At 43.7% G+C, this 26,863-nt stretch overlaps 1 protein-coding gene and 1 non-coding gene across 2 annotated transcripts in view; one reads left to right on the forward strand and one right to left on the reverse strand.

Annotated features, from left to right (window-relative positions):
* The window catches only part of SACM1L (SAC1 like phosphatidylinositide phosphatase), a 67,001-nt gene extending 41,305 nt beyond the window's left edge, over positions 1 to 25,696 (reverse strand). Inside the window, exon 1 of the mRNA XM_043885761.1 lies at positions 25,530 to 25,696. Coding sequence (XP_043741696.1) covers positions 25,530 to 25,561 — 32 coding nt within the window. The 5' untranslated portion in view covers positions 25,562 to 25,696. The remainder of the gene's footprint in view (positions 1 to 25,529) is intronic.
* A 286-nt stretch (positions 25,697 to 25,982) lies between these two features.
* TRNAR-ACG lies at positions 25,983 to 26,055 on the forward strand. The gene has a single exon. It is a non-coding gene; the product is annotated as a tRNA-Arg (tRNA).
* Positions 26,056 to 26,863: the final 808 nt, after the last annotated feature.

Consider the following 26,863-nt stretch of genomic DNA (forward strand, 5'->3'; position numbering starts at 1 on the left):
ATAAATGCTGAAGTGAGGGTGGAGAAAAAGGAACCCTCTTGCACCGTTGGCACTTCCCCGGTGGCTCAGATGGTAAAGCGTCTGCCTGCAATGCAGGAGACCGGGGTTCAATCCCTGGGTTGGGAAGATCTCCTGGAGAAGGAAATGGCAACCCACTCCAGTACTCTTGCCTGGAGAATCCCACGGATGGAGGAGCCCGGTAGGCTACAGTCCATGGGGTCGCAAAGAGTTGGACACGACTGAGCGACTTCACTTTCACCTTTCTTGCACTGTTGGTGGGAACGTACATTGATGTAACCACTATGGAGAACAGTATGGAGGCTCCTTGTAAAACTAAACATAGAACTACTGGGCACATACCCTGAGGAAACCATACTGCAAGAAGACACACGTACTCCTGGTGTTCACTGCAGCACAATTTACAACAGCCAGAACATGGAAGCAGCCTGAATGTCCACTGACAGATGAATGGATGAATGGATAAAGAGGATGTGGTACGCGTATACAATAGAATATTACCCAGCTGTTAAAAGAAAATCAAGTCACTTACAGTGATGTGGATGAACCCAGACTCTAGCATACAAAGTGATGTGACTCAGAAACAGAAAAACAAATACCGTATATTAACATGTATATACAGGATGTAGAAAAACAGTACTGATGAACCTATTTGCAAGGCAGGAATAGAGATACAGACAGAGAACGGAGTGGACACGGGAGGGAAGCAGCGGGTGGAGGAACTGCGGGAGCAGCACTGACATGCTCACCACCGTGTGAACAGGTAAGACGGAAGCGGCTGTGCAGACGGGGAGCTCAGCCTGGTGCTCACCGCTGACCTCAGGGGTGAGACGGGGGCGGAGGAGGGGGGTGATACATGTATGCACAGGGCTGACTGACGCTGTTCTACAGCGGAAACTAGCACAACAGTATAAAGCAATCAGACTCCGATTTAAAAAAATAAATTTAAAAAGAGTGCACACTATGATACACTTTGTTAACGCACCCCTATGTTTATAGCAGCAGTATTCACAACAACTAAGCCATGGAAACAACCGAAATATCCACAGACAGAAGAATGGGTAAGGAAAATGTGTGGTATAGAGATACAACAGAATATTACTCAGCCATGAAAAGGAATGAAATAATGTCATTTGCAGCAACGTGGATGGACCTAGAGAAATACAAATATCGTACGATATTGCTTATATGTGGAATCTAAAACAATGATGCAACTGAACTCATTCACAGAATAGTGAGCATTAAATAAGCATCTATTAAGTACTTTGGCTAAGCATAACAGGGCTAACTCAGGTATAATAACTTTCTGTCATTAACAGAAACATTCTTTAAAGGAGAATAAGAGAGAAAAGTTGCAAGTTTTCATTATAGGGGCCTAAACACAGGACCCTAAAGGGTAATCAATCCGTATTTTAAGAAATACAAAAGAAGGCATTGATACCTTTGCCAATGGACAATCGCTAAGCAATTTACTTTTGTTAGGAAGATACTGAAATCAATTTATATCTCAATTTTAAAACATTCTTTTTTGGGGGGAGTGGGGCATAGACCATGTGAGATCTTAGATCCCTGCCCAGAGACTGAATCTGTGCTCCCTGCTTTGGAAGCTCACTGGACCACCAGGGAGCCCCTCAATTTAAATATATTCTATTTGAACATATATAACTGGAATACATGAACAGCAACATATTATCTATATTGTTGCTTTTGCTGTTTAGTCACTAAGTCATCTTTGACTCTTTTGAGACCCCATGAGCTTCAGACCACCAGGCAGTCTCCTCTGTCCATGGGATTTCCCAGGCAAGAATACTGGAGTGGGTTGCCATTTCCTTCTCCAGGGATCTTCCCAACTCAGGGATCAAACTCACATCTTCTTTACCACTGAGCCACCAGGAAAGCCCTAGCTACAGTTTAACTCATATCCTTTCCCAACTGTATTAAGCTACTAATTTTACCACATATTTCTAATTAGATAAAATTATTCCAGTAACAGTATTCTAAAAAGTAAGAATACCTACTTTTTTTTGCCCCAGAATTACAGTGACAAATCTGCCTTTCTCATAATTCCAATCTTTTTAAAGACCCAAAGTAATTATTTTCTAATATATCTGGATGGAATTCACACCAATGTAAATCTGTTTACAAGAAATGCATTCTTCAAATCAGAATATGACAAAAACCAATCCGAGAAAAAGTTACCTTCCAAAGAAAGAAACCAGAGTAGCATATCAGGGGTAAATCCTCACCCAAAACATCAACACTACATAATAGAGAGGTCTGATTTATCAAAGACATAGGTTCGGAAATTAAAAAAAAAAAAAACTAAGAATTATGACTGAATGTCTTTCTCCATTTATTTGTAAAGATTATGAGTCTATAATAAGAAAAAAGCTTTTAGTATAGCTTTTTTAGTCAGCTTTTGAAAGACAGCATAAGATGCTGGTTACAACCCTGCTACTTATTTTAGGAACCACTTTTACTCTGCATGCTGCTGCTGCTGCTAAGTGGCTTCAGTTGTGTCTGACTCTGTGCAACCCCATAGACGGCAGCCCACCAGGCTCCCCCGTCCCTGGGATTCTCCAGGCAAGAACACTGGAGTGGGTTGCCATTGCCTTCTCCTTACTTTGCATAACTATTTAAAAAATCTGAACAGTTTAACTGCAGACAGAATGTGCTGAAAATTCAAGAGTTTTACTGCAGAAATGATTGTGGTAGGCAGAATTCTAAAGATCACTGCCTAAGATTCCCACTCCTAATTATTCAATCTAGGTACTGCCCTGAAGATGGAATCAAGGTTACTAGTCAACTGGACTTTAAAAAGGGAGATTATCGGACTTCCCTGCTGTGGGTCCAGTGGTTAACATTCCACACTTCTACTACAGGGGGCGTGGGTTTGATCCCTGGTCAAAGAAGATACACATGCTGTGCCCTGTGGCAAAAAAAGAAAAGGGAGATTTGGATCGCTGGGATGGGCAGAAGACAAAAGCAAAAGACAAGGGAAGAGTCTGTCAGAGAGAAGTGGCAGAAGTGAGGAGGAGAGATTCCAACCACGAGAAAGATGTGACAGACTGTCGGTGATTCCTGAGATGCTGAGGCCATGCAGAGACAGGAGAGTGGCCTCTAAAAGCTAAAGGTGGTCTCAGGCTGACAGCCAGCAAGAAAAAACCAACCTCAGTCCAACAACTACAAGAAAGTAGATTCAGTCAACACGCTGAATGAGCTTCTAAATGAATTCCTCCCCAGTCTCCACTATGAAACACTTGATTTTAGCCCACTGAGACTCGTATTGGACTTCTAAGAGATAATATACTTGTATAGTTTAAAGTTTCTAAATTTATAGTAATTTGGTACAGCAGCAAGACAAAACTAATACAGTGATCAAACCCCTCCTAGAATGAAATAACCTCCACACTAACCTCTGGCCAAAACACACACTTCATCTTCCTGGCAGAAAGCAAGGAGATGTTTCCCTCAATTGAATCTGACACCTGGTGTCTGAGTTTCTAAGTGATAAAACTCTTTAAAAACTATTTTTAATGTAATGTCCTTATATTTTATTAAACCAAGTTTGTCCCCCTTATGTCTTAATCTAGGTATAAGTAACAACGTTTCCTTGACTCACAAGGATCTCTGAACACATTGATTTCTAGGCCATCCTACCAAAAGATGATGTCTTTAAATTCTAGTAACGCAGTACGGTGAAAAAATTGTAAGTTTTAAACTCTTACAAACCTGATTGGAATTTCAACTCCATGCTTACTGTCATAAGTCCCTGAACAAACCACTGAACTTCCCAGTTCAGCTTTCTTCATTAAAAACTGATAAGCAATGGGTGAGGGTAAATCAGAGAATACATGTGACATGCCTGGTACTAAGAAGAGAGCCCACAAAACGGTGGCATTATTTTTTTCCCCCACTCAATGGCCCTGGACCACTGAGTGCTGGATTTATTATCTTCTGCTGTCTTAAAGTCTCTGGGGAGAGGTGGACAGGGAGGGACCCTCAGGGTTCAGAGGATGGGGCAGAGCTCGGTGAGCCCCTGCCCACTTGGGCCCCAGGGAGCCTGGTGAGGCCCTGGGCCTGATCCTCTGCACTCTGAGAAGCCCCTGCAGTTGCACGGTGTCTAAGCCCTGCATCATCCCCAGGTCTCTTCCTGCCACGGAGGTCCTTAGCCTGGAGCCACCCCTGCCTAAGCTCCACCCTCCACAGGCAAGGCCATTTGGGGCCTTTTTTCCCTATTGCTATTGTGATTCTATTTTACCTTCTGGTTACTGTTTCACTTATATTTTTATTTTTTTCTAAACTATCTCTTAGTTTTCTTATTTTTTATTCTCTGTTACTGTTCTGCTCCTTTTTATCTTCTTGCGGCACCGCGTGATTTGCATAATCTTGGTTCATGTGCTTAAGGCTGGGCCTGAGCTCCTGTGGTGGGAGCACTGAGTCTGACCTGCTAGATTAGCAGAGAACCTCAGACCCCTAGGAATACTGGAGAGAGGTATCTCTGAGGTCCTGACCTTGGCACCAAGGCCCAGCTCTGCCCAACTGCCTGCAGACAACAGTGCTGGAAGTCTAAGGCCAAACAACCAGTGAGACAGGAATATGTGTATCCTAAGTCGCTTCAGTCGTGTTTGATTCTTTGAGATCCTATGGACTGTAGCCCACCAGGATTCTCTGTCCATGGGCTCCTCCAGGCAAGAATACTGGGGTGGGCTGCCATGCCCTTCTCCAGGAGATCCTCCTGACCCAGAAGATAGGAACACAATCCCACCCAGCAAAAAGAAAAACAAAAGGAACAGATGGCAAAAAAATTTTTACAGGTGAAAGTACAGGTAAAAGAACCTACAAGATCAAATAAATGAATAGGAAACAGACAACCTACCTAAAAAAGAATTCAGAGTAATAATAGTAAAGATGATATGAAATCTTAGAATGGAAGCACGGACTGAGAAAACACAAGAAATATTTGGGACTTCCCTGGTGGTCCAGTGGTTAAGAATCCATCTTGCAACACAGGCTTCTCCAAGCCGGGCTTCAGCAATACATGAACCGTGAACTTCCATATGTTCAAGCAAAACGGCAGAGGAGCCAGAGATCAAACTGCCAACACCCGCTGGATCATCAAAAAAGCAAAAGAGTTCCAGAAAAATATCCATTTCTGCTTTATTGACTATGCCAAAGCCTTTGACTGTGTGGATCACAATAAACTGTGGAAAATTCTTCAAGAGATGGGAATACCAGACCAGCTGACCTGCCTCTTGACAAACCTGTATGCAGGTCAGGAAGCAAGAAGTTAGAACTGGACATGGAACAACAGACTGGTTCCAGATAGGAAAAGGAGTACGTCAAGGCTGTATATTGTCACCCTGCTTATTTAACTTATATGCAGAGTACATCATGAGAAACACTGGGCTGGAGGAAGCACAAGCTGGAATCAAGATTGCTGGGAGAAATATCAATAACCTCAGATAGGCAGATGACACCACCCTTATGGCAGAAAGTGAAGAAGAACTAAAGAGCCTCTTGATGAAAGTGAAAGAGGAGAGTGAAAAAGTTGGCTTAAAGCTCAACATTCAGAAAACTAAGATCATGGCATTCGGTCTCATCACTTCATGGCAAACAGATGGGGAAACAATGTAAACAGTGACAGACTTTATTTCCTTGGGCTTCAAAATCACTGCAGATGGTGACTGTAGCCATTAAATTAAAAGACACTTGCTCCTTGGAAGAAAACCTATGACCAACCTAGACAGCATATTAAAAAGCAGAGACATTACTTTGTCAACAAAGGTCTGTCTAGTCAAAGCTATGGTTTTTACCAGTAGTCATGTATGGATGTGAGAGGTGGACCATAAAGAAAGCTGAGCACCAAAGAATTGATGGTGCTCAATGGCTTTTGAACTGTGGTGTTAGAGAAGACTCCCGAAAGTCCCTTGGACTGCAAGGAGATCAAATCAGTCAAAGGAAATCAGTGCTGAATATTCATTGGAAGGACTGATACTGAAGCTGAAGCTCCAACACTTTGGCCACCTGATGCAAAGAACCGACTCACTGGAAAAGACCCTGATGCTGGGACAAGCTCAGCTGGTAAAGAATCTGCCTGCAATGCAGAAAACCCGGGTTCGATTCCTGGGTTGGGAAGATCCCCTGGAGAAGGAAATGGCAACTCACTCCAGTATTCTTGCCTGGAGAATCCCATGCAAAGAGGACTCTGGCTGGCTACTGTCCATGGGGTTGCAACAGTTGGACATGACTTAGTGACTAAACCACCACCTGATGCTGGGAAGGGTTGAAGGCAGGAGGAGCAGGGGACGACAGAACATGAGATGGTTGGATGGCATCACCGACTCAATGGACATGAGTTTGGGTAAACTCCGGGAGTTGGGTGATGGACAGCAAGGCCTGGCGTGCTGTGGTCCATGGTGTCGCAAAGAGTCAGACACAACTGAGCGACTGAACTGAACTTGTAACTCGGGGGACGCAGGTTCGGTGCCTGGTCAGGCAACTAAGAGCCCACATGTGACAGAGAAACTCAGCCCGCAAGCCACAACTACCGAGCCTGAGAGTCACAAGGAAACATCCCACATGATGCAACTAAGACCCAAAGCAGCCAAATAAATAAATAAACATGAACCCAACAAAGGAGCACCTCAATACATAAGGCAAATGCTAACCGCCATAAAAGGAGAAATCAACGGCAACACAGTAATAGTGTGGGACTTTAACAAGCCAGTTACACTGGTGGACAGATCATCCAGACAGAAAATAAGGAAACACAAGTTTTAAATGACACCATAGGCCAGAGAGACTTAATTGATAGGACATTCCACCTGAAAGCAGCAAAATACACTTTCTTCTCAAGTGCATATGGAACATTCTAGAATAGATCATATCTTGGGTCACAAATCAAGCCTTGGTAAGTTTAAGAAAACTGAAATTATATCAACCATCCTTTCAGACCACAACACTGTAAGAGGAGAAATCAATTACAGAAAAAAATACTATAAAAAACACAAACACACGGAGGCTAGACAATACACTACTAAATAACCAAGACATCACTGAAGGAATGAAAGCAGAAAACAAAAAATACATAAGGCAAATGACAATGAAAACACAATGGTCCAAAACCTGAGAGACCCAGCAAAAGCAGTTCTGAGAGGGACGTTTACAGCACTTCAACCGCACTTAAAAAAGAAAAATCTTACATAAACAATCTAACGTCACACCTAAAGCAACTAGAGGAATAACAACAACAGCAACAAGGAACAAAGTCAGCAGGAAAAAAATCATAACAACCAGGCAGAAATAAATGAAATAGAAATAAAACAAAAGCAAAGGTCAATAAAACTAAAAGTTGGGTCTTTTGAGAACATAAACAAAATTGATAAAACTTTAGTCAGACTCATCAAGAAACAGAGAATTCAAACCAGTAAAATTAGCAATGAAAAAGGAGAAATTACAAGTGACACCTCAGAAACATAAAGGGTTCTGACAGACTACTACAGCAACCACACGCTGTGCTGTGCTAAGGCGCTCAGTCCTGCCCGACTCCCTGTGACCCCAGGGACTGCTGCCCACCAGGCTCCTCTGTCCATGGGATTCTCCCGGCAAGAACACTGGAGTGGGTTGCCCTGTCCTCCTCCAGGGGATCTTCCCTGCGTCCTGTGTCTCCTGCATCGGCAGGCAGGTTTTTTCCCACTACTGCCACCTGGGAAGCCCTACAAGCAACTATACCTCCCCCAAAAGGAAAAACTCTTGGGAAGGCACAACTTTCCATGAACCAGGAAGAAACAGAAAATATAAACAGATCAACCGCCAAGTAATGAAATTGAAACTATAAATAACAATCTTCCAACAAAAAGTGTCCAGGACTAGATGGCTTCACAGGCAAGTTCTACCAAATCCTTAGAGAAGAGCTAACAGCTTTCCTTCTCAGACTTTCTAAAAACTGCGGAGGGAGAAGCACTTCCAAATTCATTCCACAGGACAACCACCACCCTAACACCAAAACAAGACAGAACATATCAGAAAAAAGAAAATTACACACCAATATCATTGTTGACCACAGACGCAAAAATCCTCAACAAAATACTCGCAAAGAGAATCCAACAACATGTTAAAAGAATCATACACCATGATCAACTGGTATTTATCCTAGAGATGCAAGGATTCTTCAACATACCAATCAATGTGACATACCATATTAACAAATTAAAAAATAAAAACCATATGATCATCTTAACAGATGCAGAAAAAGAGTTTTACAAAAGTCAACACCCATTTATGATAAAAAAAAAAAAAAAAAAAAACCTCCAGAAAGTGGGCAGAGGGAAACTCCCTCAACATCACGTAGGCCAGGTATGACAAACACAAAGCGAACATCCTTCTCAACATTCTCATCATTCTCAAAAGACCTACACTCAGAAAACCATTCTCATTTAGTGAAAAACTAAAGGCATTTCCTCTAAGATCAGGAACAAGACAAGGATGTCCACTGTCACCACTCTTATTCAACACAGCTTTGAAAGTACCAGCCATGAGAATCAGAGAAGAAAATGAAATAAAAGGAAAAAAAAGTACAATTGTCACTGTCTGTAGATGATATGCTACTAAACAGAAAATCCTAAAGATGCCATCAGAAAACTACTTAGCCAATCAACGAATCTGGTAAAGTTGCAGAATACAAAATGAATGCACAGAAATCTTTTGCATTACTACACACTAGTAATGAAAGATCTGATAGAAAAATTAAGTAAACAATGCCATTTTCCATCACAACAAAAACAAAACACCAAGAAATAAATCTACCTAAAGAGGAAAAAGACCTTCACCCAGAAAACCATGAACACTGATCAAAGAAATCAAAGATGATGTAAACAGAGAAATTTACTGTGTTCCAGAATCAGAAAAATCAACACTGTGAAAAATGACTATACTATCCTAAGCAATCTACAGAGTCAATGCAATCCCTATGGAATTACCAATGGCATTTCCCACAGAATCAGAACAAAAACTTTTACAATTTGTATGGAAAAACAAAAGACCTCGAAAAGCCAAAGTAATCTTAAGAAAGAGGTAGGTGAAGGAATCAGAACCCCCCAATTACAAACTATACCACAAAGCTACACTAATCAAGACAATATGGTACTGGCACAAAAACAGAAATACAGATCAATGGTGCAGGATAGAAAACCCAGAGATAAACCCAGACACCTATGGTCACCTAATCTATGACAAAGGAGGCAATATACAATGGAGAAAAGACAGTCTCTTCAAAAAGTGATGCTGGGAAAACTAGACAGCTACATGTAAAAAAATGAAGTTAGAACACTCCCTGACACTCCACACAAAAACAAACTCAAAATGGATAAAAGACCTAAACATAAAACTGGACACTATGAAACTCTTCGAGAAAAACATAGGAAAAACACTCTGACATAAACCGCAGCAAGATCTTTTTGGACCCACCTCCTATAGTGATGAAAATAAAAACAAAAACAAACAAACAGGACTTAGTAAAACTCAAAAGCTTCTGCATAGCAAAGGAAACCATAAAGAAGACAAAAAGACAACCCTCAGAATGGGAGAAAATATCTGTAAACGAAGCAATGGACAAGGGATTAATCTCCAAAATACACAAACAGCACATGGAGCTCAATATCAAAACAACAGCACCTTCCTGGTCTCAATTCAGTTCAGTCACGTCTGACTCTTTGTGACGCCATGGACTGCAGCACGCCAGGCTTCCCTGGCCATCACCAATTCCCAGAACTTGCTCAAACTCATGTCCACTGAGTCGGTGATGCCATCCAACTATCTCATCCTCTGCTGTCCCCTTCTCCTCCTGCCTTCAATCTTTCCCAACCTCAGCGTCTTTTCTAATGAGTCAGTTCTTCATGTCAGGTGACCGAAGTATTAGAGCTTCACAACTGGAGCTCCTGGTGGCCCAGTGGTTAAGAATTCACCTACTAAATCATAGGTTTGACCCCGGATCGGGGAAGATTCCACAAGCTACAGGGCAACTAAGCTGTGCACCAAAACCACGTAGCCTGTGCTCCAGAGTCCACAGGCCACAACCACCGAGTCCACATGCCGCAACCACTGAAGCCTACGTGCCCTAGGGGCCATACTCTGCAACAGGGGGAGCCACCAAAAGGAGAAGCCAGTGTACTGGAACTAGAGAGTACTCCCCGCCTGCTGGAACTAGAGAAAGCCTGGCTGCAGCAATGAAGACCCAACACAATCAACAATAAATTAACTTCTAAAAAATATCAAAATAAAAACAACCCAATCAAAAAATGGACAGATGACCTAACAGGACTTCCAGTGGCTCAGTAGTAAAGAATCCACTTGCAATGCAGGAGACTGACAGGAGAAATGGGTACGATTCCTGAGTCAGGAAGATCCCCTGAAGTAGGAAATGGAAACCCACTCAGATATCCTTGCCTGGGAAATCCCATCAGAGAAGTCTGGAGGGCCGCAGTCACGGGGTCCCAAAAAGAAGAACACAACTGAGGGACTAGACAACAGCAACAAAAGGCACACGAACAACATTACCGACCAAAGCGACGCAGATTGGTGAGGGATCGCCTTTCACCAGCCTGGACGACCACCATCAAAAAAATCTACAAACAGTAAACGCTGGCGAGAAGGGGACTGTTCTGCATCGTGCTGGGAGTGTAAATTAATATAGCCATTGTGGAGAACTGTATGGATGTTTCTTAAAACACTAAAAACTTCTATGACCTAGAAATCCCCCTACTGGGCATATACCCTGAGAAAATGACAATTCAAAAGGACACATTTATCCCAATGTTCACAGCAACACTATTTACAGTATCCAGGACTCAGAAGCAACCTGAATGTCCAAAAACAGATGAATGGATAAAGAGAATGAGGTACATATATACAACGGAATATTACTCAGCCATAAAACGGAATGAAACTGGGTCATTTGCAAAGATGTGGATGAACAGCCACCATGGAGGTTCATTAAAAAACTAAAAACATGACTTTCCTGGTGGTCCGGCGGTTAAGAATCCACCTGCCAAAGCAGGGGACACAGGTTCAACACCTGGTCCAGGAGGATTCCACATGCCACGGGCAACTGAGCCTGTGCTCTAGGTCTGTGAGTCACAACTACTGGAGCCTGCACACTCTAGGGCTCACAAGTCACAGCTAACGAGCCCGTGGCACAACCACTGAAGGCTGCACACCCTAGAGCCAGCAAGTTGCAACTACTGAAGCCTGTGAGTCTAGAGGTCACTGCGATGAGAAGCCAGTGCACCCAGAACAGTCTCCACTCAGTGCAACTAGAAAAAGCCCACACACAGAAACAAAGTCCCAGGGAAGTAAAAAATAAAATAAATAATTTTTTTTAGAAAGCCTAAAAATAGAACTACCAGGAAGAAAGTGAAGTGAAAATGAAAAGTGTTAGCTGTTCAGTCGTGTCCGACTCTTTGCGAATCCATGGACTGTAGCCTGCCTGGCTCCTCTGTCCATAGAATTCTCCAGGAAAGGATAATGGAGTGGGTAGCCATTCCCTGCTCCAGGACTACCCTACCCAAGGACTGAACTGGGTCTCCCCCACTGCAGGCAGAGTCTTTACCATCTGAGCCACCAGGGAAGCCACGGAACCACCACATGACCCAGCAAACCCACTATTGGGCATATACCTTGAAAAAAGCATAATGCAAAAAAAAAAAAAAAAAAAGCATAATGCAAAAAGACACACGTATACCCCAATGTTCACGGCAGCACTGTTTACAGTTGTGAGGACATGGAAGCAACCTGAATGTCCAACAACTGATGAGTGGATAAAGAAGATACGGGACATATATACAACGGAGTATTGAAAGTGAAAATGAAAGTCGCCCAGTCGTCTCCGACTCCTTGCAACCGCATGGACTATACAGTCCATGGAATTCTCCAGGCCAGAATACTGGAGTGGGTAGCCTTTCCCTTCTCCAGGGGATCTTTCCAACCCAGAGATCGAACCCAGGTCTCTCGCATTGCATGCGGATTCTTTCCCAGCTGAGCCACAAGGCAAGCCCACAATGGACTACTACTTAGCCATAAAAAAGCTAGAGAAAAACTCTCTGACATAAGTCACAGGAAGATCTTTTCTGACCTACCTCCCAGAGCAATAAACACAAAACCAAAAATAAACAAATGGCACCTAAGGAAACTTAAACGTGTCTGCGCAGCAAAGGACACCATAAACAAACAAACAGACAACACTTGGAATGGGAGAAAATATCTGCAAATGAAGCAATGGACAAGGAATTAATCTCCAAAATATATGAACAGCTCATGCAACTCAGCATCAAAAACCAAACAGCCAGCCCTATTGAAAAACGGGCAGAAGATCTAAATAAACACTTCTCCAAAGAACACATAGAGATGGCTAACAAACACATGAAAAGATGCTTAACATCATTAATTTTAGAGAAATGGCAAAAACTACAGTGAGATATTACCTCACACCATTCAGAATGGCCATTATCAAAAAGAATCTACAAAGAATAAATGCTGGAGAGGGGGAACCCTCTTGCACTATTGGTTGGAATAGCCACTGATATAGCCACGTGCTAAACTGTACAGGAGAAACTAACACAACACTGAAAAACTCCTGAACGCAATAAAAATTATCTTTAAAAAATGGACGATCTAAAAAAAAAAAAAAAAAATGGACGATCTACTGTATAGCACAGGGATCCCTGCTCAATATCATGTAACAACCTAGACAGGAGAGGAACTTAAAAAAGAAGAGATACACACGTTTATGTTTTTTACAAAAGACAAATACCATATGGTCTCACTCAAATGAGGAATCAGGAGGGAAAAAAAACCCTGAGCTCACAGACGCAGAGAACAGCCTGGTGGTTTACAAAGGCTGGGAGAGGAGGGTGAGCAACATGGAGGAAGGGGGTCAAAGGGTACTAACTTCCAGTTATAAAATAAGTATCTCATGAAGATGTAATGTTAAAAAGAATAAAAAACAAAACTGAAAAACTCTCCTTGAGAACAGAAATAAAAGATAAGAGCCGGGTACAGGCTCTGGACTTCCGGTTCGAGATGGCGGAGGAAAAGGACCTGCGCTCATCTCCCCCTGCGAGAACACCAAAGCGGCAACCAGCTATTGAACAGCCCTCTACAGGACGCTGGAACCCACCAAAAAAAGAGATCCCGTGTCCAAGGACAAAGAAGCTGCAGCAAAGACGGTAGGAGGGGCATAATCACAATCAAATCAAATCCCATACCCATCACATGGCTGACCCACAAACTGGAGAAAAAGAAGACCAAAGACATTCTCCCCCCGTTGTGAAGGCTTGGAATCCGCTGGGCTTCCCAGTCTGGAGATCGGACAAAGGGACCAGGAATCCCCAGGGAATCTGGCCATGACGGTCAGCAGGATTGGATTACAGGACTTCCACAGGACTGGGGGAACAGAGACTCAGTCTTGGAGGGGACCAACAAAATCCTGGGCACATCAACACCTGAGGAAAGGAGCAGTGACCCCACAGGAGACTGAACCAAAGCCTCCTGCTGGTGTTGGAGGGTCTCCTGTGGAGGCGTGGGTCAGCAGGGGCTCGCCACAGGGAGGGGGGCACAGCAGGCCAGGAAGGTCCCCCTCAGTGTAGACCCTCCTGGAAGTCACCATAAAACCTACCAGAAATTCTGCAGACCCCAAGGCTGGGTCACCTCAGGCCAAACAACTAACAGGGAGGAGCGCAACCCCACCCATCAGCAGATAATTGGATTAAAGCTTTACTGAGCAAGGCCCTGCCCTCCAGAGCAAGACCCAGTTTTTCCCACCACCAGTCCCTCCCATCTGGAATCTTACACAAGCCTCTTAGCTTCCTCCATCAGGGGACAGACAGAAGAAGCAAGAAGAGCCATGATCCCACAGTGGTTCAAAGAAAAAACATATTACAGAAAGTTAATCAGGATGAAAAGCAAAGTTATGTCTCAGAGGAAGGGACAATATAAAACCCCAGAAAAACAACTAAATGAAGTAGAGATAGGAAACCTTTCAGAAAAAGAAGTCAGAGTAATGATAGTGAAGATGATCCAGGATCTAAGAAAAACAATGAAGAAGATTCAAGAAATGTTTACCAAAGACATATAAGAACTAAAGTGAGTGAAGTCGCTCAGTCGTGTCTGACTCTTGGTGACCCCATGGACTGTAGCCTACCAGACTCCTCCATCCATGGGATTTTCCAGGCAAGAGTACTGGAGTGGGTTGCCATTTCCTCCTCCAGGGGATCTTCCTGACCCAGGGATTGAACCCAGGTCTCCCGCATTGTGGGCAGACGCTTTACCGTCTGAGCCACCAGGGAAGTTCCCAAGAACAAAACAAATAAACAGAGATGAATAATAAATACACTAGAAGGAATCAGTAGCAGAATATTTGAGGCAGAAGAACAGATAAATGGCCTGGAGGACAGAACGGTGGAAATCACTGCCACAGAAGAGAACACAGAGAAAAGAATGAAAAGAAATGAAGACAGCCTAACAGACCTCTAGAACAACATCAAACACACCAACAGTAGCATTACAGGGGTCCCAGAAGAAGAAGAGAGAGAGAGGAAGGACCTGAGCACAGAGTCCCAGGCAGGATAAACCCAAGGAAGAACACACTAAGACACACAGTAATGAAACTGACAAAAGTTAAAGACAGACAAAATATTAAAAGCATCAAGGGAAAAATAACATATAAGGAACTCCCATCAGGCTATCCGCTGATTTCTCAACAGAAACGGTACAAGCCAGAAGGGACTGGCACCATACGTTTAAAGTGATGAAAGGGAGGAATCTACAACCAAGAATACTCTACCCAGCAAGACTCTCCTTCAGAGTGGACGGAGAAATCAAAAGCTTTCCAGACAAGCCGAAGTTAAGAGAATTCAGCACCACCAATCCAGCTTTCCAACAAATGCTATAGGAACTTCTCTAGGCAGGAAATACAAGAGAAGGAAAAGGCCTACAGAAAATAAACCCACAACAATTAAGAAATGGTAATAAGATCTTACACACCGATAATTACCTTAAATGTAAATGTATTAAATGCACCAACCAGAAGACATTGACTGGGTGGATGAAAACGTGCAAGTGTGTACTTTCACTTACCACACTACTCTGCTTGACCCTCCAAATTGTACATAATTATTTTATACTGTTTAATTATGTTGCCATTATGGCTTGCAACTGTAATTAACTTTTATTTTTTGTCTGGCTATTGATTGTGAAAACTGACAAACATCTTTCACTATTGTGATTATGTAACTATTACTCACTCAATACCACTGCCTCAGGTTTGGTCAACAGAAAAATAACAGAACTCTGTATCACCAAAACTACAGTAGAAAAAACTGCAGTCACTTTTCAAAATCCAGGTGCGTATCAGAATTGTCTTGAAATTTTTTGAAAAATACAAATGCCCAGGTATTGTTTTTTTCCTCCAGAGATCCAGATATGTTTCTAATGAGCAGTCATGTTTAAAAACAACTGGACTATATGGTAATCTTTTATGTTTAAAGATCTAGCTTACTTTTAAATGATCTAGTTTGTTTCACTTTTTCTATTTCATATTCAGTACTCCCATTTATTTTATTCTCCAATTTCTCCATCTCTTTTTTTTTTTCAAGTTCTTTCTCAAGCCTTTATCAAGCACAGTAGAAAAACTTCTGTACACATATAAACAGTATGTATAATATATATTAGAAAACTTATGAATTTTTGCCTAATTAAAAAATTTATAACCTTTTGATAACACTTGTTTGACATAGTATGAATAGAATGCTAGATTTCTAATAAAAAAATAGATATGTAACAAGCAACGAAAGTTTACATATAGCACAAGGAACTATAGTTGATATTCTGTTACAACCTATAATGGAAAATAATTTCAAAAATAATATATGTGTATAACTGAATCACCTTGCTGCACACTGGAAACATTTTAAGCAAACGATACTTCAATAAAATGTATATATTAAGAAAAAAAAAGAGCTGCATAATAGGAGAGCACAGAAAGGAAGAATGGGGAGAGGATGAGAGGGGTACAATCCAGGACGCTCAACATCCACTGAGCAGGAATTTCAGGACAGCAGACAAGAAAAAAAGAAATCTATCAAAGAAATAATGCAAAGAAACCTCAAACCAAAGGACAAGTTTCCAGATGTAAAAGGCCCACCAAATAAACATGGAAAGCGCGCGCACGCACACACGCATGCGCGCATACACACACATACACACACACACACACACACACACAGAGGCACATTAAGCGTAAAACTTCAAAACACCACAAGATACAATCCTAAAGTTTCTAGGGGAAAAAAAAAAAGCCAAAAAAGTAAGAGAAAGAAGTACTGAAATATTCAACAGTCAAACTACTGGATTACTCAACAGCATCACACTGTGGACTATTCCACAGCAAGGTCTTTAATTCTAAAGGATAATAAAATCCTAGCTGAGAATTCTATACTTAGCCACAGTATCATACAAATGTACCTGAGGACAAAATGAAAACATTTGCAGATGCGCAATATCTGAAAGATACTTCTCTTTCACTTTCTGAGAAAGAAGGAAAAGTTCTTTCATCAAAATGGAGTAAATCAACATAGAAGCCAAAGCAGGAGAGAGGTAAAAGAAATTGTCGTGACGATGGTAAAGGGAGGGTCCAGGACAACAGCTTATACAACAGGCCTAAGGAACAGCCAGTCAGATTAAAGCACAGAGGACACGGCTCCTGGAGGCGAGACTGAGAAGGAAATGAATCGACAGCTACCTGACTTATCTGAGAGGAGTTTTATTGCTGTCCCAGAGACTGAAGATTTATTAGCAATAAGGACATAAAGAAAAGCCAAGCAAATAAAATACAGGCACTTTTTTTTAAAAAAAAAAGCTTGTTTTGTACCGGGGTCGAGCCCATTAACCAACAATGCTGTGGTAGTTTCAGGTAAGCAGCCGTACACATAGGTGGATACATTCTCCCCCGAACCCCTCTCCCTTCCAGGATGCCACATAACATTGAGCAGAGTTCCACCTGCCATGCAGTGCGTCTTTGTTAGTTATCCATTTTAAATATAGCAGTGTGTACATGCCCATCAAAAAGACACTTTTTAATTCAAGGAAAAACAAAGCATTTTTATACGGAAATGTAATATTACAATATACTGTTGATGTCCTTTGAGTCAATCCTATGCAACCATAACAATGTGAACACTGGATCTCTTAAACTTACTACATTGAGAGGAGAGAAAGAGAGGTACAAAAACTAAATTCCTATTTTCTGAAGCAGAAAGTCATCATATGACTGAAACTGAAAAAAAATCAGGAACTGGCACTATAAGCATGTAGTTTACAAGGGCAGAGGAAAAAATCAGAGGAGACTGCCTAAAACATAAAAGCAGACCTCTGGGACAGTGGGACCTGGGAGTGCGGAAGAGTGCTTTTATAATAAGCTTCGCGTACTGTTTCATTTTAAACTGTACACTTGTATTAGATTACAATGAAAATTAAGTTTGAAAAGGTGTTAAAAGAACAAAAACAAAAATAAGAGTAACTGTGGATCAAGGTGAAAAAGAGTTCCATCTAGCCCAAGGGCTCTGGGACCTTTGCTGGATCTAAGTTACTACTGGTGCTGCCAGCAGGCTGCTCTGATCAATGTTATTGAAAACCGTTCACAAATTGGAAAAATGAAGATATGAACAGTGACTGCTACCTAATCAACATTTCTAAGAAGAGTAACTACAAGTAACAGCTCAGAAGCCAACTAATCATGACAGCAGATACCATTCCAACTCCCATCTTGTTTAGTCCCTCAATCCTGTCAGATTCTTTGCGATCCCATGGACTATAACCAGCCAGGCTCCTCCATCCATGGGATTTCCCAGGCAAGAATCCTGGAGTGGGTTGCCATGTCCTCCTCCAGGGGATCTTCCCGACCCAGGGATCGAACCCACTTCTGTCTCCTGCACCGGCAGGCGGGTTCTTTACCCCTAGTGCTACCTGGGAAGCTCTTCTGCAGTTACACTGTAACCAATAAGAGGAGAAAGAGGAATTGGGTTTTCTCTGATTAGAAGCTCTACAAAGTATCACTAAAGCCAAGTTCTGCCTGGAGTTTTTCCAATATTAACCAGTCAACAGGCTACACCAGGTTCTCAATGGATTAAGTACACAGAAACTAAGGAGACTCAGTGATGAACAAATATGTAGGCAAGGGACTTCCCCTGTGGTCTAGTGGTTAAGACTCCCCGTTCCCAATGCAGGGGGCATGGATTCCATCCCTGGTTTGAGAACTTAAGATCCCACCTGCCCCTCTCTGTGGCAAAAAAAAAAAAAAAAAAAAAAACCCTAAGATAAAAATAAAGATTGATTCTCTGGTTTGCAAGTGTGTGTGTGTGTAAAATTTTCTTCCTGGTGCAAAAGGAAAAAAAAATGGCCCTCAACTGATGTGATACTTTTCACTTCAGCAAAACTCTCAAATTACTTATCTTACAAGGTAGATTTTAGAAGTTAAAGAACTTCCCTGTGAGAAGATTATTTGATCATTAACTATACTGTTGATAATCAAATCTCTAAAGTTCAAGGTAATATCACATACTAAAATATATTGGTGAGGTCATAAGAATCCAGTAGGTATCAACAATTCTCTTTAACTCAACAGGAATACTACCTGGTGTCTTTCAAGACAGGGGATTTGACATCAACCCAGAGTTCTGGCTTCTGTTAAGATGACACAGTTTTTGGAAGACACACCAAAACAGGCACAAGCTTGCACTCTCTCTCCTTGATCCCAGAGACCATGGACTTCAAAACCCATTAGGTTTTAAAAATAAAGGGCCGTTAGGCCCATGGAGATGCGTGGCCAAGACGGCAAAGGTAGGAAGACTGTGAGCCCGCCTCCTCCCACAGGCACAGCAACATCACATTTACGGAGCAACTACCGATGGGACACACGGCAAGACCAGCAGAAGAGAGCCTCTCCACCTAGAGACACAGAGGAACCCAAGACCGGCAGGAGGGGAGGAGGCGCAGCGCAGCCGAGACCCACACCACCGGGCAGGTGAGCCCCCAGAGGGAGGGAAACCCCACTGCAGAGGCCCCCCGAGGCACCAGGGCTCCACCCCACATGGAGTGGGCGCTCCAGCTGGGTGCTCCTCCCCTGGGAAGCTCAGTCCGAGCAGCATTTCACTTTGAAGGCCAGTGGGCCAGAGGGTTGTGAGAAACAGATTTCACTTTTAAAGGGTGCACACAGACTCTCATGCTCCAGGACGCAGGACAGAAGCAATCGTTTGAAAGGAGCCTGGGTCGGGCTCACCCTAGGGAGCAGGATGGTGGCAGACATCTTTCACTCTATCACGAGGTCACTGGGAAGTGCCACTCTGGCATCTTCTTAGCTCATGAGCACAAGGACCTCGCCCCACTAGCTGTCTAGCCTGGCCTGACCCCACAAGCGTCAGTACTGGGGCACCTCAGGCCAAGCAACTGGCCGGGCAGAGACACAGCCCACCTACCCACCAGCAGACATGCTGTCTTAATGCCCGAGTCCACAGCTGCCCCACGACCCAGCCCTGTGCACCGAAGGGCCCGGGATCAGCCCTAGACACCAGGGTCCCGGGACTAGCCCCAGGATCCCCAAGGCCCTGCAGCCAGCGGCATGGACCCAGCCCCACCCACGAGTGGGCTGGCACCGGCCCCAGGACCAGCCTCACCCACTAGTGAGTAGGCACCCCCCCGGGGGCCCCCTAGGTCCCAGCTCCACAGTCCAGTGGGCAGACAACAGCCTGGGACCACTGCAGCCCCACAGCCTGCCGTATCAGAACCCAGCCGCTCATTCTGAGTCGGAGCTCTGCCCACCAGCGGGGCAACACCGGCTCTGCAGCCGGTGGGTACAGCCAGCAAAATCACCTCCATCCCGGAGGAGTAGTGAAGGGATACGCAGAACAAAAAGGTGTCAAGGACGATGTCAAATGAGAAAACACGCTGGGCTGGGGGCGGGGAGGAGAGGAGTAAAAGTGCAGTCTGGTTAAAATGCTTTTCATTTAAGAGATCAGCAGCTTAAAATGATGACTGACAGAGACTTCTACACGTAAACCTCGCAGTAACCACAAACCAAAAATCTATAACAGATACACACGCACGCACACAGACACACACAGGACTTCTTCCAAGTGCACAAGGAACATTCTCCAGGACAGTGTGTTGGGAAAACTGTGGACAGCTACATGTAAAAGAGCTAAACTGTTCTCTCACACCATGCACAAAAGTTAATTCAAAGTGGATTAAAGATTTAAATGTAAGATCTGAAGATAATAAATTTCTAGAAGAAAACACACGCAGAATCCTTTCTGACATCCATCTCAGTAATATTTTTTTTTTTTTGCTATGTCTCCTCAGGCAAAGGAAACAAAGTCAAAAATAAACAAATGTAACTACATCAAACTAAAAAGCTTTTGCACAGTGAAGGAAACTATGAACAAGAGGTAGCCTACTGAATGGGAGAAGTTATATGCAAATGATACATATGATATAAAGAACTCTAACAACTCAAGAGAAAAGAAACGAACAATCTGATTAAAAAACGGGCAGAGGATCCGAATAGACATCTTTCCAAGAAGATATTCAGATGGCCAATATGCACATGAAGAGGCGCTCAACATCACTAATCATGAAGGAAATGCCAATCAAAACCACAATGAGATACCGTCTCTCATTTGTCAGATGGCTATTATCAAAAAGACAACAAAGAACAAGTACTGGCGGGAACGTGGAGGAAACGGAACCCTGTGCGCTGGTGATAAACTAGTGCCGTCACTATGAAAGAAAGAAAGCAGGCTCCTCAAAAAATTAAAAACAGAACTACCATATGATCCAGCAATTCCATCCCTGGGTATTTAACTGAAGAAAACAAAAGTGGTAATTAGAAAAGATAAATGCACTCCTACGTTCAGTGCAACATTATTTACAAAAGCCAAGATATGGAAACAATCCAAGTACTCATCAATAGAGAAACAGATAAAGATGATGTGTTTTATACATATACACAATGGAATATTACTCAGCCATAACAAAAGAATGAAATCTTGCCATTTTAACAACCAATGAACTAAAAGGGTATTATGGTAAATGAAATGAGTCAGAAAGAGAAAGGCAAAATCTGTATGACTTCAACTGTATGTAGAATCTAAAAGACAAAGCAAATGAACAAACCTAATGGAACAGAAGCAGAACCAGATACAGAGAACGGGGTGGGGGGGGGGGGAGGGTTGCAAGAGTAGAGGGAATTAGGGGGAGGAAAGGAATACGTGAGGGAGATGAACAGGTACAAACTTCTAGTAAGAAAATAAATGAGTCAAGGGTACGAAGTGTACCACGTGGGAAATACAGTCAGTAGTGATTAACATCTTTGTATGATGAAATAGCATAACCAGACTTATACACTATGAAAAGCACAGAAATACCAAATCATTATGTTGCGTACCAGAAACTAACATAGTGTTGTAGGTCAATTACACTTCAAAAACAAACTCATAAAAAAGAGATCAGATTTGTGGTTATCGGAGGCCAGGCAGGGGGAGGTAGAATTGGATGAAAGCAGTCAGGAAGAGAGATGTGTGAAAAATCTGAATGCTCACTGTACTGGATAGACTACATATGCCTTCATCACAGACTAGCCCAGTCCACATCTGTTCCCAGGGTTCTAGCGCCTCCGCCCTGGTTGACCTCATAGCTATGACAATTCTTTTTTAAAAAGAAAAGCCACTTCTTAACTGAGGAAACAGTGTTTCTTTAGATATAAGCTGCAGCCTGATTCACTTTCTAGATTTCCTGCCTTACACATTTTTCACCTGACATTTTAACAGGAAAAAACACCTTGCAATGTTTCCAATAATGGATTTCTGTTGTTAACTGTCTTGTAATTTCAAATTTGTCATTGTTTGACATCAAGCTTACATAAATGATTTAAATGAAATAGGATCCTCAGAACTGCCTGGATGTTAAAGTTGTATAAATTTCAAATTCCCAACAAATCACTATTGTTTTCTACATGTTCAAATTAAAATTGAACATGTCCATTATTTTCAATCATAAGTAACTCATTTCCACACCACCCAGGACTAAGATGAGAGCAAACTGAGATAAGAGAAGAAAAGGTAATGTACAAGGAACACCACAGTGTAATGGAAAGATCAGTGGACTCTGGACCTGCTGCGTCGCATGGCCAGTTCTGTCTGGCTGTGTGACCCAACTGTGGGGCCAAGGGCAATGACCTCCCTGTCTTCCACGATGACAGAGAATACACATCAACCTAGACCTCACAGAGGCACTGGAAAGATAACACCATCCAAGAAATGACTTAAGTTGCTGCTGCTACATCATATACTCCAGATCACCCCAGACTGATCTTTTTAAAGTGCTAGTACAAGGAAGTTCTTTTCATTTACTCAGGTGCTCCACTGAGGACCTGCCACGCACCAGGCTTTATGCTAGGTACTGAGGAGGACTAGAGAAGAAATCAACATTAAGATGTTTCTAATATGTTCTACATACTTGTAACTCGGTTGGAGAAACAAAGTATACGTAATGATTTCATCATTTCTAGGCGCCAAAGTGGGTGCTTCAAACAAGGCTATGGATCAATCATTCTAACTTTCAGTCCTCCTGTCCATTAGATCCTAAGTGCACTGTTAATGAATCCTAAGAGACAGGACGTGCAAACCCACATGGACATCTGGGGTCTAGTCCTTGTGAGAGCCGACTGTTATAGGAGCTCAGTGAAGAGACAGACATGGGGGGAAAGCTTCACAGAGAACAGGAGTTATCTGTTAAGTACGCTGATTGTGTCTATACTCTGTCATCCCTTATAATAATGATACTGTGAAGTAGAAACCTTCCCATTTTACAGATTAAATCCCATTTCAGGGAGAGTAAGTAACAGGGTCAGGACACAAAGCAGCAAGGGAATATAAGTCTGTTGCAACTAAAAAAGCTTGCACTCCCTCAGCTCTACCACAGATGTGATCAGCATGTACAGATGGGAGAGAGGAAGACCTTCTGGATACGAAGATCAAAATAAGACCAACCTGGAAGTAAAAAGAGGGTGGCCAAATCTGGTGCAATGAGAAACAAACAAAAGGCATTGAGCAGTTATGGGAAATAAGGTTAGGGGACAAACTGTGAAGAGGCAAGAATACAGGTGGCTAAGAAATGTGGACTTAATCCTATGGGTCAATAAAGTGGAACTGGAGACTGTAAGCAGGAGAGCAGAGGATGAAATGCAGGCATTAGGAAGGTGAACATCATATGACAGAGACGGGCTGGAAAAAAAATGTTCGGCATAACAAAAAGCAAATTGTTAAAATCCCAAGCACTTCAATATTTAAATAAACCCAGTAATAATATTTTCATTATAAAATAATCATATTATCTCTTGTACAGATCTCTTAAAACACATCTCTAGGCACTTTAGAAAATGACCATTGTGTCCCACTAATTCTTTTGTGGGACAGAAACCACTTCTACCTCCAATGCATCAAAAAAAAAAAAAAAAACACCTCAGGTCAGAGGCCACATTTTAAAATCACGCCTCAGAGCAGTAAGGGCCAAACAGAAGAAATAAGAGCAGACTCCAACACACACACGCTCCTTGACAAAGAAAAACAAAGTTGTATCTTTCAAAAAAAAAAAAAGTTGTATCTTCATTTACAGAAGCACTTAGAACTATTTTTGCAGGCAGAAAAAGTTAAGCAGTGACAAACTGGAGCATGACTTTCATATAACCCCAGATTTGCTTTTTCACCAAACATTTATAGTTTCCATTTCTCACAAAAATCAATACAAAAGCATCAGCCTCACCATGTAAGTGCCAAATTTCCTTTCTCTTTTATGGATATAGAGCCCCACCCCCCACCCCGGCATTTTTTTTAAGGTCTGGGGACTGATGCATTTCAGTGCCTCCTAGACAGTTATCGCTCTAACTCTCAAGTTCTCCATCCCATTCAATCTTGGCCACAGGAAAATTCAATCGCATTTCATAACCTAATGCTGAGCTGCAATAAAGCCAAGGCTCCAAACTGCTTCAACACAATTGACACCTGGTGTAGGGTCACAGTAAACCCTTCAGCGACTATCAGGTAGGCAACAATAACCTAATTAGCCAGCACGACCCACGTGACACCAGTCTGGCCAGCACCACAGTCAAAGACAGCTTGCTAGACTCAATTAACCAACAAGGATCACCTTGCAAAGGAGAACCAGGAGAGAATGTGTGCAGCTGGGGTTTTCCAAGGGAATTAGAGTCAAGAGACTGTGGCAAGGTGGGGGGCAGGGAGCAGCTGAGGAAGAAGTAATCATCTTTTACTCAAAACATCTGATGTGGACATGACCTCACTTCCAATTCTGCAGCCTTAACCTTTATCTGAACCTTCCAGAAAGTTAAGTGAGCCTGATTCTGTGAGCATAGGAAGTGTCCAAACCACATCTTTCTGTCCTCCTTTCCCTGTAGAGGAAATGTGGTATCTCTGCCTAAGTCCCAAAATATTTTAACTTATTTAAGGATAGATAAGCTTCTGGAAAATTACATTTGCTTCTGCTGCCCAAGACATTCTGAGGTACCAATCACTGGATTTTCAGTCTAGAGATAAAATATTAAAACACAAAGTTGAGTAGAACAAAGTTATTCACAGACAAGCAAAGTGCAGGGGATGACGGTAAGGCTAAGGGAAATACACGTTACTGCTTTTTAATCCAGGACAAACCTCAAACCCTACAAACACCTAATTCATAACTCTTAACAACCAGAGCCTATTTTCTCAAAGCCTCGAGAGCTTGGCTTTACCGAAAACTCGATCTGCAGAGCCAAAAATTCTCGACAGTAGCCCCTGGCTGTCAACACGGACTTAGGAATCTGCTTTATGCTTGGGCGGGATAACATTTAGAGCCAAGTAGACATTTTTAGGACCTTAAGAGTACTGACTTGTACTTTTAAAATTTTCCTGCAGTCTAAAGACTGGTCGGGAAGGTTTCAATGGCCAGCTAGACCAGGTTTATCCACTCGTGTGTGTGCCTTTAAAATGCTACCATGGGCCCCTGAAACAAGAAGAAAAAAACTTTTTCTCTCCTAAGCAGTAAGGATAAATTTAGACGCCACCTCTGCAAAAAAAAAATAAAATGGGAAGGAGGGCGCCCGGAGGGCTGCATGCTAACGCCGGGCCCCGCGAGCAGCTCAGCGCCCCCGCCGCAGGCGCTGAGGCGGAGTCCAGCGGAGAGAGGCTGGCGGGACTGTCGCTCCCGGGCCTGTGGCGACTCCGGCAGGGACCCAGGGGCGGCCGCGCCTGGCCAGAAAGGCGGGGAGCGCGCGGGACTCTCACACCCGGCCCGCCGCCCCGGGCGGGGACTCAGGAAGCCTCCCCGCGGCCGGCGGCCGACACCTGCCCCCCACCGCACCTCGCTGCCCTGCAGGCCCCCTCGGACAACGGTCCCTGGCCCGCGGAACTCACAGCTTCAGCTGCTCGTAGGTCGTGGCCGCCATCCTGCACCACAGCCTCCTTCCTCCGTTTCCGACCGCGCCGCCCCGCGCCGCCACCTCGGCTCCGGCGCTACCGGTCACCCTCCAACAGCGGCCGCAGGTCCCAGCCTCTTCCCACCGCCCCGCCCCGCCAGGCTGAGGGAGAAAACGGGACGCGGCGGTGGACAAACTTAGTGCGCGCGCACTGAGCGCCACAGGCGCACATTCCGACGCGACGCCGTGGGAGGGCGAGGACGAGCGCGGTGACGTTGCGGCTGAGGATTGGCTGAGTGCGTTGGCTGGGGGGAGGCGGAGCCTTGGGAGCTTGTAGACCCGAACCACACAGCGCCCCGCGCAGCGGCGGAAATACAACACTAGTGTCGTGGAGCCTGTCGTTAGGTGCGTAAGGCGTGATCTGCGCTCCAGTGCAAACCTAGCTTGTACAGGGCCAGTGGCGCAATGGATAACGCGTCTGACTACGGATCAGAAGATTCTAGGTTCGACTCCTGGCTGGCTCGGGGTGTACTTTTTGTCATGTCTGGGCTTGATGTTAACAGGGTGTCCTTAGAAAGGACTGGTGAGAAGGGTGAATGTCTCGAATCTTAAGGCTTGTGTTGCTAAATCGTGTCCGACTCTTGGCGACCCTATGGACTGTAGCAGGCCGGTCTCCTATGTCCTCCGCTCTCTCCCTGAGTTTGTTCAAATTTATGTCCATCGATTCAGTGGTGCTGTCTCATCCTCTGCTGCCCCTTGTCCTTTTGCCTTCAGTCTTCCCCAGCATCAGAGTCTTTTCCAGTGAGGCGGCTATTCGCATCAGGTGGCCAGAGTATTGCAACTTCAGCATCAGTCCTTCCAGTGGATATTCGGAGTTGATTTCCTTAAGCCTGCTCTGTCCGAAATGTCATCTGTTGAGCTGGGTTTGGAACCCGGAGTTGTCTCAGGTGGTTTGTAAATTGCAAAGTGCCGTAATTAATGATACACACGAGGAGACTCTGTAAACGGGGTACATTTAGGAAAACACAGCTAGGATGGTGGTGGGTAGGGGGTGTGCTGTGGCCGGAGGTTAGCTAGCGGATGACACAACTGCGCATTTAAGGCAGGCGTTCTGGCCCTATTTCCAGTGGAGCAGAAACCCCCGCGGCGACGCGAGGAGCCGCGCAGTCCGTTTCCCGGGATCCAGCGAGCTCTAAGCTGCAGCGGAGGCGGGAACGCTGCAATGCGACTGCGCGCGTTGGCTGGGGGTCCGCGAAGTGTTCGGGGGTCTGCAGCCCTGTCCTTTCAGAGGGTGTTTTTACAGTACCAAGACCCCAGGGAATCTAATTTATT

The sequence above is a fragment of the Cervus elaphus genome, chromosome 24, assembly GCF_910594005.1.
Source record: "Cervus elaphus chromosome 24, mCerEla1.1, whole genome shotgun sequence".
Lineage (NCBI taxonomy): Eukaryota > Metazoa > Chordata > Mammalia > Artiodactyla > Cervidae > Cervus > Cervus elaphus.